This window comes from Fundulus heteroclitus, chromosome 22 (genome assembly GCF_011125445.2).
Source record: "Fundulus heteroclitus isolate FHET01 chromosome 22, MU-UCD_Fhet_4.1, whole genome shotgun sequence".
Taxonomy (NCBI): Eukaryota; Metazoa; Chordata; class Actinopteri; order Cyprinodontiformes; family Fundulidae; genus Fundulus; species Fundulus heteroclitus.
Genome location: NC_046382.1, coordinates 4,075,599 through 4,094,001, shown reverse-complemented (window position 1 = coordinate 4,094,001; position 18,403 = coordinate 4,075,599). Strand labels below are relative to the sequence as shown.

The 18,403-nt window shown below is 46.3% G+C and overlaps 1 protein-coding gene across 1 annotated transcript; it reads left to right on the top strand.

The window, feature by feature from the left end:
- Positions 1-12,243: 12,243 nt before the first annotated feature.
- On the top strand, positions 12,244-14,700 carry ppp1r3cb (protein phosphatase 1, regulatory subunit 3Cb). The gene is made up of 2 exons (XM_012856256.3): positions 12,244-12,387; positions 12,621-14,700. Exons 1-2 carry the CDS (start codon positions 12,374-12,376, stop codon positions 13,633-13,635), a joined length of 1,029 nt encoding a protein of 342 aa, XP_012711710.2. The 5' UTR covers positions 12,244-12,373; the 3' UTR covers positions 13,636-14,700.
- Positions 14,701-18,403: the final 3,703 nt, after the last annotated feature.

Below are 18,403 nucleotides of genomic sequence, written 5' to 3'. Positions count from 1 at the left end.
AACCTGGTAAAGAACAACTACTCACCAGGAAATAGACACTGAACACTAAAATATGTAAAACTAGTTAAAAGTTTGTGGTTTATTGCTTTCTACCGAGGAGTAAAAAAACTCCTGCTATTCCTCATTTCCTGTCCGGTTTTCATGACAATTTACATTCAGACTCTACAGGCCTCAGTTTGCTGGTTAGATGTTAAAGTTCATGAGACAATTGTCTAATGAAAAACTGAAAAAATCCAAAGCAAAACTCCAGGCAATGATGCAGGAGCTAGCAGAGGAGGTTATAACCCCTATGCTAGCTCCTGACAATAGGAACATTAGAAAGAGACTAAACAGGTATGATGGTTTGAAAGACAGACAGCCTCATCTTTAAAAAGAAAAAGGCAGCAGGACTCAGGTTCCTAAAGCTGCATGTGAATGCTGAAGACTTCAGGAACAATGTCCAGAGAGATGCTACCAAAGCAGGTATGTCTGATAAAGACACGTTAGCCCAAACCCTCTGTGATAAGTGAGCTCTGTCAGGCACCGTGGTGGAAGGCTGATGATCCGGGCGTGTTTTCCAGCCATGGGACCAGGACACATTTCAGTCATTGATTGGACCATAAACCCATCTGCCCACAGCTGAAGGTTGGCCCAAATAGATCATCAACAGGATCCAAAACCCAACAGCAAACCTATCCAATTCAATTCAATTAAATTTTATTTATATAGCGCCAAATCATGAAACATGTCATCTCAAGGCACTTTACAAAGTCAAGTTCAATCATATTATACAGATTGGGTCAGATTATACAGATTGGTCAAAAATGTCCTATATAAGGAAACCAGTTGATTGCATCAAAGTCCCGACAAGCAGCATTCACTCCTGGGGAACCGTAGAGCCACAGGGAGAGTCATCTGCATTGTACATGGCTTTGCAGCAATCCCTCATACTGAGCAAGCATGAAGCGACAGTGGGAAGAAAAACCACCCATTAACGGGAAGGAAAACCTCCGGCAGAACCGGGCTCAGTATGAACGGTCATCTGCCTCGACCGACTGGGGATACAGAAGACAGAGCAGAGACACAACAAGAGAGACAAAAAAGCACAGAAGCACACATTGATCCAGTAATCGGTTCTACATTAGATGGTAGTAGCGGGTGATCTGTCTTCTCTGGATGATGTCACAGTTAACAGAACGCCAGACCAGGTGTACCTACTATGAAGAAAAAGAGAGAAAGAGCAAAATGTTAAAAGCTGAAATGACAACACATAATGCATAATTGAAGAACAGTAGAACTCTATAGAGTGAGAAAATTAGATCCTGATATCCTCCAGCAGCCTAAGCCTATAGCAGTAAAACTATAAAGGTAGCTCAGGGTAACATGAGCCACTCTAGTTATAAGTTTTGTCAAAAAGGAAAGTTTTAAGATTAGTCTTAAAAGTAGACGGGGTGTCTGCCTCACCTACAACAGAATGGGGACAAATTACAGAATAGAGGTGTTATAATGGCCAACAGCAGAAGCTTGGACCAAACCGGGTCATTGAAGCATTGAAGAAAAGTCGTACAGAGAAGAATATGTGAGAAATGTTCCGTTTGTAAGATGCCGTACCCTACAGCCTATTATTAGCCACCAGTCCTGGAGCTAAATTTGTCCTGGCTCTATATCAACCTATGTGAAGCTTCACAAGCTAATTTGACACAAATGTTTCTTGTCCTGCTCAGAGTGGTGATCATTCTTGTGAAAACAGCTTTATTTTCTACGTTTCAGCTGTAGCCTTGATGAAGACCTTTTCTGATGACGTCTCTACGCTTGTCCAGCACCAGCCCTGCTGTCTGAAGGCTACTGCTGATGTCTGAAGCTGATTCATTGAATCTCCAGCTATTTTCTTCACTCCAAGTCAGAAGAAGACACACTCCTGTTATTAAAAGTTTGCCTAAATGGAAAGAATCCTGATTATTTCCATTCTGGATCTCATGCAGCCATATCACATTAGACTGTGATTTGTTGGTTGCTTGTTGCAAACAGAGAAATACATAAAGCCTTCAGAGCTGTCAGTGTCTTGAAAGAAGTTCTGGTCATGTGACTGCTGTCAGCCAATCATGGCGTCTGGTAGCCTCTCCTGATCTACTTGTCTGCAGGCCGTTGCTACATGAACGGGAACCTTGCCAGCCTGGAAACCAAACGGCTGGTTTTCTGTCTGTCAGAGTCTCTGCCACCAAAGTGTCTCAACCTTCCTGCTTTCCTCAAACCACCAGATCTACTGGACTGATGGCACTGGTTGCAAATGTTCTGCATTTGATTTTACAGAATGTTTTCTGGAGTTTGCTTGATTAACTGAGCATAAAAACATTTAAGCACCCGGGAGGAATGGTCTGGTTATGACTTCATATGAGAGAAAGGCAGTCCAGTGATATGTATGCACAGAGAAACAACTATAAACTGTAAAGCAATTAGCTTTTCTGACACAAAACAGCAAGAAAGTGCCTGTAGTGTTATGAAGACAGAACAAGAAGGTTCAACAGATCGGCATGCCAGTGAGTGCAATATTTGATACTCCACAACCTGGTCAATCTACGGCTGCCACAACAATCAACAGACCAATCAATCAATCAACCAATCAACCAATCAATCCTTATTGGATCTTATGTGTGTCAAATCAAAATCAGTTAAAATCACTGAGTTTGTGACACACACAGGAAGTTTGACATCCAGTTTGCTCTCAACGTCTCAATGAAGACATTTAAAAAAAAATTATTTTGTCTCTCAACGAAAGAGGAAGAAATGGATGGATTGGTGCAAACATGCATGGTATTGCTATGGAGTCTCTGTTCAGCGTTCATCACAGAGACTATCAGTGGGGAGAGAGGGTCTCTGTCGTGGCTGGTTTTAGCCAACAGTGCTCTGTAGCGCCACCTGAAGTTAAGAGTCTGCACTGTGTGCAGGATGTGTGGGGTCTGCAGAGATGTTAGTTGGCCTTTCTCTGGTCCTAGACCTGCACCAGTCCTGGGTGGAGGGAAGGCCGGCCCTGATCTTCCTCTCTGCAGACCTAACTGGTCTTTACAGTCTGGACTGGTTCAGACTGCCAAAGTTCACCATGATAGATGAACACCGAACAGACTGAATGACTGAATGACTGAATGCTGGAAGAGTAGAAGATACTCAGCGACCTGATTAAGGCTGGACTGCTTGAGTTGCCACAGGAAGTAGATCCAGAGCAGAAACCGGAGTCCCTGTTTCATGGGACCCTAATAATAGAATAGAATAGAATGAATGAATTAATTAATAAGCCCTGTGCTCCATAGAGCTGGGCTCTGTGGAGCACCATCTCCACAGTGAAACACGGTGGTGGCAGCATCATGCTGTGGGGATGTTTTAAAGCAGCAGGGACTGGGAAACCAGTCCGTGTTGAGGGATTACACGGCTGTTTCCTGTTTGCATCACCATGAAGAATCATCCATCTTCAACTTTGTAAACATGTTCTGTAGGTGAAATGATACAAACTCTCAAAGAGTCCGTTTTAGTTCCACGTTGTTAGGCAACAAAACATGATAAAAGCCAAGGGGGGTGAATACTAATGCAAGGCAGACTGGAACCAGCTGGTGGGGGAACATGTTGTGCATCCAGCTGTGGAGCAATGCTGTTATCAGGCCGGTACAGGAAGGTCTGTTAGTTCCAGCGGTGCATGAAGGTCAGTGGACAGCCAGGTCGCCTCACTGCTTCATCCAGGGTTTAGTTCAGGTCATACTGTGGATCTGCATGCAGATTGATCTCCTTCTGCAAAGCTTTTATAACCAGGAGACATGCTGGAGGGAATGGTCCTGGCTCTGATTTTACCATCATTTATTAAGATTCACTTTTTAAAGCTGCAGCTGAAAACAAACCTTAAAGCAGTTTACCGCTATGGTGAGAGACACAAAGTTCACTAAGTTAACGGCAATAATAAGTCAATTACAGGCTCCATCTAAGAGACACAGAGCCAGGCGTACTTTCTATGATAAAGAGCAACAAAGGGAATCCGTTCTGGAAAAACAAATTAGTTAAATATTAAAGAACCGGGCCAAAGTTAATTCTATGACAAACAAATCACCATTGTTCCTTCAATAGGAAGGACTTTTTTGTTCACAAATACATAAAATAATAAAGCACCATAAGCAGATATCAAGAGTTCAATGGTTCAATGGTTAAAGTACCATCATGATAGAAACAATGAAAATTCTGCACTATTTTGCCGTGACACAGAAACCTGAGCAGTTCCCTGAATAACATCTTAGAGGCTAATTGATCGTCACAGACCTGTGGAGCTTTTTAAACTTTAGTGTCAAACCAAGCAGATGCTCCAGTACCGCCTCACAACAACAACAACAACAACAACAACAACAACTATGTTTTATCCTTCTGGGTTTTACACACTGGCAGGTCTAAGCGACCCGTAACCAGTTCCTGGTATTTCCCTTGTTGTCGGATCATTTTCTCTGTTTGGTACCATGAGGCATAAATAGTGGAGAAGCACAGCAGCTCCTGGGTCCGGGCTCTGAGGTCCAGCTGCCTCTGAACTTCAGGAGGACCTGAGGCTGGTGCACATATGAAGGTTTATGTTACATGTGACTGAGTTCTGCTCATGGATGGCTTTGCATCAGTCAGGATGCAGTAATTACAGGCAGAGTGATATGCTGATCATTTTTAATGTCTTTATGGAGCTTAGAGGCGTCTCTGATGGGTGGGACAGGTAGAACCTCCACTGGTTCTGGACCAAGCCCAGCTCTGGGAGAACCAGGGTTCCTGACTGCAGTCCTTGGGGAACGCCACCTCAGCGCTATCAGACATGCTCAGCCATCTAACAGCAGATGTCCACAGACACTCAGGGTGGTTCTGGTGGAACTGGACCAGCCATGAGTTGGACCTTATGTAATGCACTGGATTGTTACGCTGGTGAAGCTGTCTGTTCACACTTTCTGTTTATTTTGCTTTTAAAATTAAATGTAAATTTTTGCATTGATTTGGGGGATAAAATCTGAATCCTAAGAAATCTACAGAATATTGTTTGATCTGAATAAAATGTAACATAGAAAATACATTTAAAGTAATAGTGAGTGACCCTTTAATGAGCATTAATGTGATTAAATGAAGTTTTAATCCTCATAACGCCCGGGTTAACCCGGTGACTGAACTTCCCTCATGAAGGCCGAGCGGCTCAGAAACACAAACACGACCTTAAAGCCCAACGGCTGACACCAACGCGGGTCATGGAAGGTTTTTACCTGAAACAACAGAAACTCTGACAACAGCTTTAGGAAAAAAGCATAAAAACATGAAGCCATCTGTATTAATAGCCAGTTCTGCGTGTATATGATGTCCTATAAATGGTTCACCAACACACGGGGAGCCAAGGGTTGGCCTGAGAGTCTGCAGCGTGTCCCATGGCCTCGCTTTAGGAGAAATATCTGCTGTTTTTACTAAATTCATTCCTGTTAATGAGTGACGCACGCTGCCCTACAGTGACACGGCCGCTGTGTTTACCTGCCAGGTGACCAGACCTATAGGTTCTTCACCTGCTCCCGGAAACATAGGAGGAGAGCTTAAAGGGGCGCTTTATGGGTTTCTGCATCAGTAGCTCCGTCTGACGCCATATAAAGGCTTTCTGATCAGAGCACAGTACCGTATTGGCTTATTATATTTCATTTCTGCTGTGGCTCTATGTGTTGGTAAACAAAGCGCTTACCGGAGGCTGTGCATGTAAGCACTGAGCAAACAGGGAGGCAACGTGTGCACCTCCACATCTAAAGGTCAGCTAAGGGAAAAATGACAGAGTGCCAGAACACAGCAGCCAGGTGGGTTTTATATTGTCCAATAGGAACAAACACCGTCAACTCTACTGGTTAATGGCAGAGAACAGGCTGACCTGCAATACAACAACATTTTCAGAAACACTGTCTATTGTTTTCAGCCTGTTTTATTATATAAGTAAACTGTTTTATTATATAAGCAAACTGTCAGGTTTATTCTTATGTGACCAGGTCAGTTAATGGTGGTCAGGTGATGTCACCATGTCCAAAACTAAATGCCTTAAAGAGAACAGTTATTTATGGTGCCATCAGCTATTAATAGTAAATGCCCACTGAATGTATTGGAACTGAAGAGTAAAGTATATTTTAATTATTACTTGAGAATGCACTATTTAAATTTGTGAGCAGAGAATTAACATATTTACTGTATAAAAGTGAGAATTAATGTAATAAATGTGAATATAATAACTTATTTAGAATGATTTCTGATGACATCTTCAATGTTTAATTGTTAAGTGATTTTTGTTTTGTCTTGTGGAGCCCAGGAAGACTAGCTGGTCCCACTTTTGGTGACAGCTAATGGGGATCAGTTTAACAATTAATAACGGAGCCCAGCAGGCAGCAGAGGAGCCGAAATAAAGAGGAAAAGTTCAAGATCAAGAGTGAAAAAGCCCAATAAATGTTTGACTGGGTTGGTCTGGGACCACGCTGAGCTGTCACTTTACTGCGAGCCATGCAGGAACGTCTGCAGTAGTTCAGCAGCTAATTCACGTGTCGCCATCTTGCTTTCTGATGGGTCCGTGGTTCTGATGGGTCAGCGGTTCTGATGGGTCAGCGGTTCTGATGGGTCAGCGGTTCTGATGGGTCCGTGGTTTTGATGGGTCCGTGGTTCTGATGGGTCCGTGGTTCTAATCGGTCCGCGGTTCTGATGGGTCCGCGGTTCTGATGGGTCCATGGTTCTGATGGGTCCGTGGTTCTGATGGGTCAGCGGTTCTGATGGGTCCGTGGTTCTGATGGGTCCGTGGTTCTGCGGCCGGACGGCACAACAGCGTTTATGTCTGCGGATCACGCCTGGGCTCCAAAAAGAGTTTTATGTGAAGATGAAAATGTGCTTTATTGTGTTTTCCTGTTGTCCCAGTAGGTGGCTAGTCCCCTTTAAAGCTGACATGGAGATGAAGTTTGATAAAAGATTTATGCAGATGTTAATGGAGCCACAGACTGATGATGAGCTGCAGCTTGTGTTGTTTTCTGCTCTGAGGAGTTCCCCTGATCCAGCGTGAGCATCAGAAGCGTCACACTTCTCCGTTCTCGGGTTAAAATGCCTCCTCTGCCCCCTGAGCGCTCCACATTTCAGCGGCTTTAACCTTCAGTTCATCCTATAATCTCAGTTTATTCCAGCACGAGACCCCAGGATTAGATTTCTGTTTAACCTCGGCCTTTTGGTAAAAACCCAGACCCGTTCATCGGTAGAACCGTGCGCTGCCGGGTCCTTTCTGCTCGCTCAGAACAGATAAAGCTGCTGGTTTTCTCATGAATGCAGCAGCCAGAGCTTTGGAAGTGGAAGGCATCAGCATCCAGTCAACCTTTCTAGATTCTCTTGAGTTAAAACGGTAAAAACCAACGTTGATGGTGAACTTGAGTTCAGCTGCTGCTGCTGGATGCTTTGTTTTGCTGCTGAGTCGGCTCTGCTGCAGCTGCGTAGATAAATCTCCTCTGATGTAATCTGGAGGCAGCGTTGCTGCAGGACGGCCAGGCGGCCTCAGATAATTACTATCTCCGGCCCTCACGGCCATGTGAGAGCGGCGTGGACCGCTCCTCGGTCTAAAGTTTCACTGGGGGGGTTCACGTGGTAAACTGGACTGTTTGGGTTGTGAAACCCATCAGAGCGACAAAAAGGATTCATGACCTCTGACCCCAAACAGATAAGAAATGTGTCTGGCTCTGCTTCAGAGGAGGCTAAGGTGTAGAAACGTCGGTGGTATTTACTCCTGAAATAGCCTGGTTAAGTCTGAATGTGGGCATGTCTGCTGGAATATAACGATGCAAAAGCCAAAATGTGTTCGGCTCCCAAAGAAAACCAGAGAATTAAGCTAGGCTAAGGGTCAAAGGTCGTTTATTTGAGTTAAAAATCAAAAATTAATGCAAGAAAAAGAAAAACGGGGAGTAAATGATTATTTCTAAGCTGTGGAGCTTCATTGGCTGACCAGAGGATTTGGTGTCGCAACAAAACCCGCAGCCAGAGAAATATTGTTCAGATCAGGACGACAGTAAAGAAACCCGGAGAAACCCAGAAGAAAACGATGAAACGTCTGAGCAAACAGCAGCGACCCGAGGTCCTCACCTGAGGCTCGTCTGATCAGGTGTGATGTGGCTCACCTGAGGGGAAGCGGAGCAGAACATCCTCGGTCTGCCACACTTCACTCACAGGAACGTTCTCACCCAGACAAGTGCAACAACAAGAGGTTTACAGCGGATAAAAAGAGACAAACCGGCTCAGAAAACAACATTTAAACAGAGAAAAGAAAGAGAAAAACATGTGCAAGAAAACATCAGAGAATGTTAGAAAATTAAAATTAGATTAGAGAATAAAACAGAACCCTGAAAACCTTCATGTTAAGAAATTAGTTTACAGCAACAATTACTGGCAACCTTAAAAACCCTCATGAAAAATGAGAACGAAGCTTTTTGATTTTTAGGGTTAATTCTTCAAAATGGGAAAAACAATAAAACATGCTGTTCAGGTCAGGCAGACGTGCGTTAATTCTGTTGCAGAGTCAATTTTTAACGCCTCCTTACAGGCGAGCCAATGGGAGTGGAGGCCTCCATAACTCTACTCACTCAGCACTAAAGTTGACCAGAATTTCTGATCGTTTTAAGGAACATCCCAGAAGTTCTGCTGGTACCGGTGCCGATCAGAGCCGGGACAGATCTACAGCCGTGACCGCTGCTGTGCCAGGCCTCTGATTAGCAGGTGTTAGCGGTTCGTTTGATTAGCAGGTGTTAGCGGCTCGTTTGATTAGCAGGTGTTAGCAGCTCGTTTGGTTAGCAGGTGTTAGCGGCTCGTTTGGTTAGCAGGTGTTAGCGGCTCGTTTTGATTAGCAGGTGTTAGCGGCTCGTTTGATTAGCAGGTGATAGCGGCTCGTTTTGATTAGCAGGTGTTAGCGGCTCGTTTTAAATTAGCAGGTGTTAGCGGCTCGTTTGGTTAGCCGGTGTTAGCGGCTCGTTTTGATTAGCAGGTGTTAGCGGCTCGTTTTGATTAGCAGGTGTTAGCGGCTCGTTTTAAATTAGCAGGTGTTAGCGGCTCGTTTGGTTAGCCGGTGTTAGCGGCTCGTTTTGATTAGCAGGTGTTAGCGGCTCGTTTTGATTAGCAGGTGTTAGCGGCTCGTTTTGAGAAGCAGGTGTTAGCGGCTCGTTTGGTTAGCAGGTGTTAGCGGCTCGTTTTGATTAGCAGGTGTTAGCGGCTCGTTTTGAGAAGCAGGTGTTAGCGGCTAGTTTTGATTAGCAGGTATTAGCGGCTCGTTTTGAGAAGCAGGTGTTAGCGGCTTGTTTTGATTAGCAGGTGTTAGCGGCTCGTTTTGAGAAGCAGGTGTTAGTGGCTCGTTTTAAATTAGCAGGTGTTAGCGGCTCGTTTGGTTAGCCGGTGTTAGCGGCTCGTTTGATTAGTAGGTGTTAGCTGCTCGTTTGATTAGCAGGTGTTAGCGCCTCGTTTTGATTAGCAGGTATTAGCGGCTTGTTTGATCAGTAGGTGTTAGCGGCTCGTTTTGAGAAGCAGGTGTTAGCGGCTAGTTTTGATTAGCAGGTGTTAGCGGCTCGTTTTGATTAGCAGGTATTAGTGGCTCGTTTGGTTAGCAGGTGTTAGCGGCTCGTTTGATTAGCAGGTGTTAGCGGCTCGTTTGGTTAGCAGGTGTTAGCGGCTTGTTTTGATTAGCAGGTGTTAGCGGCTCGTTTGATTAGCAGGTATTAGCGGCTTGTTTGGTTAGCAGGTGTTAGCGGCTTGTTTTGATTAGCAGGTGTTAGCGGCTCGTTTGATTAGCAGGTGTTAGCGGCTTGTTTTGATTAGCAGGTGTTACCGGCTCGTTTGATTAGCAGGTGTTAGCGGCTCGTTTGATTAGCAGGTGTTAGCGGCTCGTTTGGTCTGCTCTGGTAATAATCTGCATCTCAGCCTTTGAACCTGTCAGAAGTTCTGCCTCAATGAGCCAGACAGAGTTTTGGTGTGAAAGTGTGGAACGGGACGGCCTTTAGGGTGTAATGAGGCTGGAATCAGCTGGACTTGACTCACTTCTTCTCATTTTAACAGCTTCCACTGAGAGGTTGCCGGGTTGACGCTGGCAGCCATGATGGGAGTCCACAGCATCACTCTTCCTCCGTCACAGCGACAGGAATCAGTGTTTTACCATGTGAGCATGTCTACAGGGTTTTCTGACGGGTTACACAGCGGCGCTTCATCAGGGTTTGGGTCGCTCCTCTGCTCTCTGGGTGTGTTTGACGTAAACGGTGCGTCCTGCAGCAGCAGGAGGCGCCAACACCAACTTTTGGACTGGAAACTCTACCAGTGGAGGTAAAACTGAAGCGTTTGGACCAAAGATTCTGGATATTTCACATGATAATAATGAGGTGTGACATCATCGCACTGTAAGATGTTCCATCTGTGGGAAAATCTGAAAAACATCAACTGTGACTTTCAAGAAACCGTAACAGATGTAAGATTCTGCTGCTTAAAGTCCAACTTTCTGTCGGTTCTGTTCAAACCCTGAACTGTGGTTCTGCTGTGGTTCAGATCGCTGCTGCTAACTAAAATCCGTTTTTATTCCAACAGTAACATTTCAGCAGGTATTTGTAGATGTTATGCAAACCGGACCCGTCAAGGTAGATCCAGGTTTTATCAGCGGGGCAGAACCAGCAGAACCGAGGCTCTGAGGTGGCGCCGGTGGCGTCCGGCAGCGACCCACAATCCTCCAGCCAGAACCTGGATCTCAACAGAACCCAGATCCGTCTTCAGCCCTGGTTCTGTTTCCATCCTGCTGCTTCATGAACCAGGAACCGGTCCAGAGGATCCGGTCCAAACGGAGGTTTCACTCAATCTAAAATGTTTCCTAATTCTCTAACGTCGTATTTCTAGTTTCTGGATAAAAGTCACCAAAGAGACATTTAAACCATTTTCTAAATGTTTTTATAGAAAAAGTGCTGAAAGCAACATAATCTACTGCAGAATTAAATAAAATCAGGAGAATAATAATAAATATGGAAAAGATTATTAATTATTAATGAGCAAATCTTCTTAAAATGTCTTTTATTTTATGTCTTTTGATGTTTATCCATGTTTTTTATGTCAGACAATGATCCTTTAGACAACTTCTGTGCTACATTTATGTATACAATTTATTTATTCTTCTAATAAATATTACCATTACGTATTTTGTTTTATTTTTATTTTTATGCAGTTTGATCATCTTAATATCTACGGTTCTGGTGGTTTTATGTCTGTCCTCCTGTTTTAAACCTTTGTAAGGAGCTGCTGTTTGCAAATCGCTCCATAAATAAACTTTGACACATATCGGTGATATCAGACGCTGGTTCTCCCGCGTGTTGAAACATAATCTCCACTGAGGCCCTGCAGAGGCTCCTGGATCGCCTTCACCTCTCAGCCTGAGTATCCGATGGTGAACAATGAGGTCAGGATGACCCTCTGCGGCGCTGCAACCACCAGCCACACAATTCCCTGAAAACTAAGAAAAGCAAAAGGAAGTTCACCTATTTTCTGATGTTAAAATAATCCACAGGGCCAAAGTCTGTGTTTTAGGAGGTTTAATGTTTAGCTGAAAATCGATGAGCCCATGAAGGTTAAAGACCTTCTCTGTTGATTCAGCCAAAGCAGCAGGAAAATCCCACTGGTGATCTTTAAATTAGCTTTATGGTGAAATTAAAAGTGAAATTCATCTTAATCTGGGTTTTGTTTCCACAACCTATAAATTAATGAGATTGAGCATATTGTGGCTTTTTTAGGAGCGCGGCTGAAAGCTCCCGGTGGGGGGGGCTCAGTAATGATGCATTAGGTGTTAAAAGGCTGTGGAGCGTCTCTGTGACACAAGCAGAGCAGATTAATCTGCACTCTCATCCTGCCAGGTTACATAAACCGACTCAGCAGGACAAAATCGTCCCTGAAGCGGCTGTTGTTTGCTTTAAAACATGTTATTGCAGTTCTTTAGACACGAGTAAAGCTATTTGTGGAGTTATGTGGAGGAAGAGCCGTCAGTAATCTGAAGAGCATCTCCAGCCAGGCCAGCAGGGGTCCATCATGCCTCTCAAACGGCCCGGTGAGGAATTTCAGCCATGAGGCGACACTCCCCCTATCAGCTGGCCCAAAGCCACGGCAGCTCGCAGCCCATTGGCCGCCCAGGGATTCCTGCGGGTCTCCCATTGGCCGGCCGGGGGACCAGATGACTGCGTATGCAAATGTTGTCTTTGAGGCAGTAGAAATCCCAGAGTGCTGAGCTCAGAGAGAGAAGGGGGAGTGACTGCAGCATGAGATTTTAGAAAGAGCTGCTCTGCACCCAGCAAACAGCAAAAGGACTGGAAGCTTCAAGCCTGCTCCTCCGCTCCGTTGGTCCATGAGTGCCGCAAGGTGAGCAACTTTAAAGGACTTTATGTTTAACAAACTGGGATTAAAGGCCAACAGTTATGTGCCTGAACCGTTTATCTAAATGTTTGAGTTTCCTGTTTGGATTAAACTTCACTTCATGTTGAATTCAAATAAGTTTAAAAACTAAAAAAAGTGAAGCTCTTCTCTTTTTACCGGACGTTCGGTTCTAACGCGTCTCTAACTCACACTTCCTGCTGCTTGTCGTCCTCCCTCAGTGTGCTCACGTCCTTCAGTCCATCCGCAATGCCCGGTCCAGTCATGACAGACGTGGCCATGAGGTTCTACATCAGCCACTCCCCGCCTCCTCTCCGCAGCTTCATCAGCTCCTACGGGGACCTGCAGAGGGCCAAGAACCGGGTCAACCAGTCCGCCGGACGCAGCCGGGGCCAGCAGCTCTACAAGCCGCTGCGGCCCTGCCTCAGCAGCCAGCGCCGGGCCGCCGACGACCAGAGCCACGTGGCCTGGTCCAAGAAGAAGCCCGTCAAGAAGAGCGTGGTGTTCGCCGACACCAAGGGTCTGTCCCTCACCGCCATCCACGTCTTCTCCAAGTTCGACGACGAGCCGTACCAGAACAAGCCGGTGGGCGGGATCGCGGAGGAGCTGCAGTTTGAGATGACCGACCTGGAAGCCGCCACCATGGACCTAAAGATCAGCCCGGTGCGCAGCCTGGCGCTGGACTTCAAGCAGCCCTCCGCCGACTACCTGGACTTCCGGAACCGGCTGATCCAGAACTGCGTCTCCCTGGAGAACTGCTCGCTGCAGGAGCGCTCGCTGACCGGCACCATCAAGGTCCGCAACGTGGGCTACGAGAAGTCGGTGCAGGTGCGCGTCACCTACGACTCGTGGGCCTCCTTCACCGACGTGGACTGCTCCTTCCTCAACAACGTCTACGGCTGCCAGGACACCGACACCTTCGCCTTCGAGCTGGAGCTCCCCGCGCACACCCCGCCGCAGAACCGCATCGAGTTCTGCATCTGCTTCAAGGTCCAGGGTCAGACCTACTGGGACAATAACGACGGCAAGAACTACCCGCTGAAACACGTCGGCTGGAGCAGGGAGGAGGCGCACCGGGCCCCCGCGCCCCGGGTGAAGCCCTCAGAGCACAAACCCGGGAGCGGCAAGCTCCAGGAGCTGGAGTTCGACCAGTTCGGCAGCCCCCGCATGTCCAGCGGACTCTTCCCCGGCTGGCAGAGCTGGGGTCAGATCGAGAACACGGTGCCTTACTGGTGAAGGCCGCGCGGCGTTGGCTGAGCCGACGCCGGCACACAACCAGAGACGCTGACGGGGGGTGGGGGGGAGGCACCCAGGCCAGCTCCAGCCCCCCGCTGGACTGACTCAGAGCAAACTGAAGCTATTTTAGCAGAGAAGGTACAGAAAGCAGACAGAACGCCAACGTTAGGGCTCAGATGACCTGCTGTACCCGTCACTGGGCCTGATCCACGATTGAACCGGAGCCACATCCGGCGGGGAGATCAGCTCAACAGTTCTCTTTTGTAAAATATTTATGTGCCTTCTCTTTGTGCCTGCCCACTAAAATAAAGACTAATAGTGCACAAGCATATAAGGACGGTTGGCCCCCTTTTGAGGGCCGGATGCGTTAGTTAACCATGCACTGATGGAGATGTCCCTCTCAATGTGACGTCTGCGAGCTAAATCTGAATTAATCCTTCATATTGAAGGGAAAGCTTAGGGAGTGCATGGCCGCCGGACGCTTTTCTACGACAGGAAACACAGCTGATTCATTTTTAATGAAGCTAAGCACACTAAACTCTCGGCACCCCTCTGTATAAAGTATGTGCACATGAATGAGAACCGCCTCGGTTTTTGTAAGCAGGAGTCATGCAGCCCTTTCTTTCCCTCCATGTAAAATTGCACATGTTTGTCTGGTAACTGTTTGAGTGACGTAATTCTGAGGTGCGATTTTTATTATTTCTGTTTTTGAGCAACCGAGCTGCTATTGAGTGTCACAAGAAAAGGCGATGAATGTGATTGGTTAGCGACGAAAGTGAGGAGGTGTGGAAATGTGCGAGGCTGTGGTACGTGCAGAAAGAAACGACGTGAGGTCTGAGTGAGCGCTTTCTCTTTGTTGTTTTTAAAAGTGCAATTGTTGATCAAGTGTGTACAGGATGTATGGATGCACCGCAGACGTTCCTGAGTCCTCTGGGCCTGAGGAACGTCTCAGCCGGGGCATTAGGAGTCTCGCTTCACGGCGTGCGCCGCTAACGCGCGCCATGTTGGCTACCTGTTTCTATGTGTTTCCTTTTTGAAATAAATTTCTATATTTGTGCTAACAAACCAACGTCTCTGCTGTCGTTTGTTGAAATAAACACCAAGGTGGTTTTCTACGCTGTTCATATATAACCTAATAAATCAAATCATAAAGAAATAATTCAGGTTCTTGACTCTTCTGTCTTCCCCAAACAGCTACAAAGTCCTGAATTTAAGGTGAAATCTGTGTTTTTTTAACCAGTAACAGCTATAATAGATAAAACCATGAGCTCGGCCATCTTTGAGGCTCTTCCTCGTCAGCCTCGCTGATGCAGTCTCAGTTTACGACACTCTTAAGCTTGATTACATCACCAGTGTTTGTAAACACTGGAGTAAAAACTCAAACCCGTCTCGTCTTTTCAGACACAAAGAGGTTAATGAATAATTAAAGACTGGACCCGACCGTCCACCAGACCCGTCTAATATGTACCGTCCACCACCCTCCGCCCCCAAACGTCTCCAGAATGGAACCCAGACGTTTCAGATAAAGACTGAGAGCCGTTGCCATGGGTTGCTGGTCCCACGCCCGTGTGTTGGTGGCAGGTCGGCGCCGGTTCCTGTTTCACCGGACCACAGCGGGGATCACTGGAGACGGGAAGGAGCAGGTGGCAGCCTGGAGTGAATTTGAGACATTCTCCATTGCATTTCAGCCAGCCTGAGGTCTGGACTTTGACTAGGCCGCTGCAGCAGCTGCTTCATGTTCTTTTTCAGCCATTTTGTTGTGGATCAGCCGCTGTGTTTTGGATCATTGTTCTGCTGATAGTTAGAATATTTTAGTTATCCAGAGGAGCCATGCATGTTCACTGCTCTTCAACAGTCCTGCCGTGACCTTTGACCTTTGACCTGCGTCTGAGGTGGAGCTCCTGGGGTTCTGCTCTGACCTTGGCCTGAACCTGCTGGACGTCCATCCTGGGAAGATCAGCAGCTGCTGAGATGTTCTCCTCATGGGAATAGTCTTCCTCATCATCTTCCTCTCTGCAGGATGAAGGACTCCAGATGGGTCGGAGATGACCTTTGAACCCTTCCCAGGGATGAGGAGCAATAGCTGCTTCTGTAAGGTCATTGCTGAGGTCTTTCCACCCTGGCATTGTGTTAAGACACACCTCCATGGTCCAGAGCTGTAAACTGCTGAACATCTAGCTCTTGTAGAGGTGATGACCATCAGATTATCTACACATTTGACCATTTTGTGACATGAAAGCTTCATTTTTACTTCATATCTGATAAAAATGTGAGATCTGCTGTGTTTGTGGACTTGAGGGCAGCTTTAAATAACTTTACGGCGCTGTAAAGATAAGATAAATTTAACGAGGACCTAATGTGTGAGCTGGAGGAGGGTGTGTTTTATTTCTGTACCTACCATTATATCAGATGTTTGACCAGAGAGGGAAGCAGCAAAGCTCCGTGTTATTTATTCTTATTTACGTTTTATTATCGGTGAATCTATGAGACAAAAAGCGCCACTTGATCATGAAACCTGAAAGTCCAACGTTCAAAAGACGTTTGTCTGTGAAGATGCAGAGGAGCCGCAGACGTCTCAACAGATTACGATCACATGAGTGTCTGTGGTGTCAGAGCTGATCAGGATCAGGCGGCTGGAGGGATTACTTTCTCTGCATGTTGATCACTAGTGACTGGATCAGCGGCCAAGTGAACTGCTGACGCGTCGCCTGTGGAGACGTTAGCACCCTCCAGCTAACGTTGATATCCTGAGCAGCATTAGGTCTGAACAGGTGATCAAACCTGCGTATTTTTATAACTATTGTCCTGCTGCAGGCTTCCTTAAACGGGTCGAATTATTGGAAAAACACGGTTATTAAACATGCAAAGGTAAAGGCATTCCTCCGCCTCTCAGCGTGGGTCCGTTTGTCGGCCCATATGCAGCACGCATGAATGCAAAGATCACTTCCAAATACCAGCTTTCTGCCTCATGCATCAGGACCTTATGACTGATCTTGCTACATTTCAAAGACTGGTATATAAGTCATTTAAAAGTTGAGCCCCTGCAGCTCCAGATCTCATTTTTACCGTCCACTCGGACTCTGCATGAAAGCCGATAAGAGCCCTGGTTGCCTGCAGGAGTTTTGTTCTGAGTGGATTCATATTGAGCAGGAAGAATGCTGACTGCATCTCTTTGGCAGTAACAGAGGAAAGGCTTCAGGCGGGACCAGAATGACCATATGAAGCCTGGAGATTCCTGCTTTATCATAGCTAGAAGTCTTTAATGCAGTCTCCTTCGCTCTCATGGCTATTTTCTCTTCTATAGGAACAAAAAAACACGACATCTCTCAGCTCTGCAGGGATTCTGACCCGTACCCACATGAGTAATCTCATCTACGCTCTTTTTAATAAACAGATAAATTAAATTCAGATTTTTTTTTCTTCCAGCTTGTTTCTTCACAGAAGCTTCAAAGAAACGCTGGAAGAGAGCAGAGGAAGCATTTTTGGCTCTGTGTGGCAGTGAGAGGAGAGAGGACTGTCGGGTAGGGAGAGTTTTCAAAGGATTTATGAAAGGAGGGGGGGCATTCCTGCTCTGACAGCATTTGGTGGCCCAATCAACCATTGTGTAAGCACAAAGGGAAGGTCAGGGATGAGCCGGCCCTGTTAGGCAGTACAGAGGGCCTCGTTTAGCCCCCTCACACCTAACGGGCACCAGCCAGAGGTGGAGGGTCTGACATCTGTGGCAGTAGCTTCATGCTAGTGTTGCATCATGGGCTGGAATAAAACGCTGTAACCAAACGTGTACACAGAGCGCTGTGCCAGGCTGGAGTGTGGGTCTGCTGAGGGTTGCAGTAAGACTCTGTCGTACGCTCAAAGCTTTGCAGCAAGGCGGTGGAGGATATTTATCAGGCGTGTTAGCATAGCAGCATAAATATGACATGAGGCCTGGTCGTCCTGCTGTGGTTCAGTCAGCAGCTACGTTTACATGGACAGAGGTGATCCGAATAAAAATGTGTCATATAAACATGCTAATGTGAATGTTGTGATGGGATTAAGCTCAATGGGAATGAAATCATATTCAGAATGAGAAGACTGGTTTATACTGACTGATAATCTGATCAGCATATAAACGCTGGTCAGGATCACGTTAGTCTGAATGAGGCAAACTGAGGAGGCTGTGCATGTTCGCCCGACGTAAACGTGACGTGTTTACACGTCGGTGAGTGGAGGAAATACATCAGGAAGCAAAAGTGACTGTGCTCCTGATAAACCTTCTGTTGGAAACAATTAAAGATCCAAATTATCATTTACATAGTAAAGTTTCAACCATAACTAGAACATCATGCAGGTCCAGCCTGGGTGCTAGGAAGACAAACAAACTCGTATTAAACTGCTTTGTTTGACATTTTTAGTTGTTCAGCAAAGACGGAAGTTCTTCTTCTGTGGTTTTTGGGGGAAATGTGTCACAGTGGTTGTGTTCTGAGTAAAGCCACCTGCATATAAACGATGATTGGATTGATTGATTGTGTGCCCAGATAAATGGTACGATCCGATTATTTTTGTCTTTTAATCCGAATACATTTCAATCCAATCGTGACATTTTCTGCCTGTAAGCGTGGCTGAGGGTCTGAAACTGGTCGGTCATGCTGGGGATCCACGCTAAACGTGGTGGTGATGGTGAGGCCTGTGCTAGCACCAGGGTGGTATGGTCTGGGCTTAACACCGTCCTCTGCCATGTGGCTGCATGATGGCCAGGAGACGATAACTTTCACTGATCCTATGATGTGGC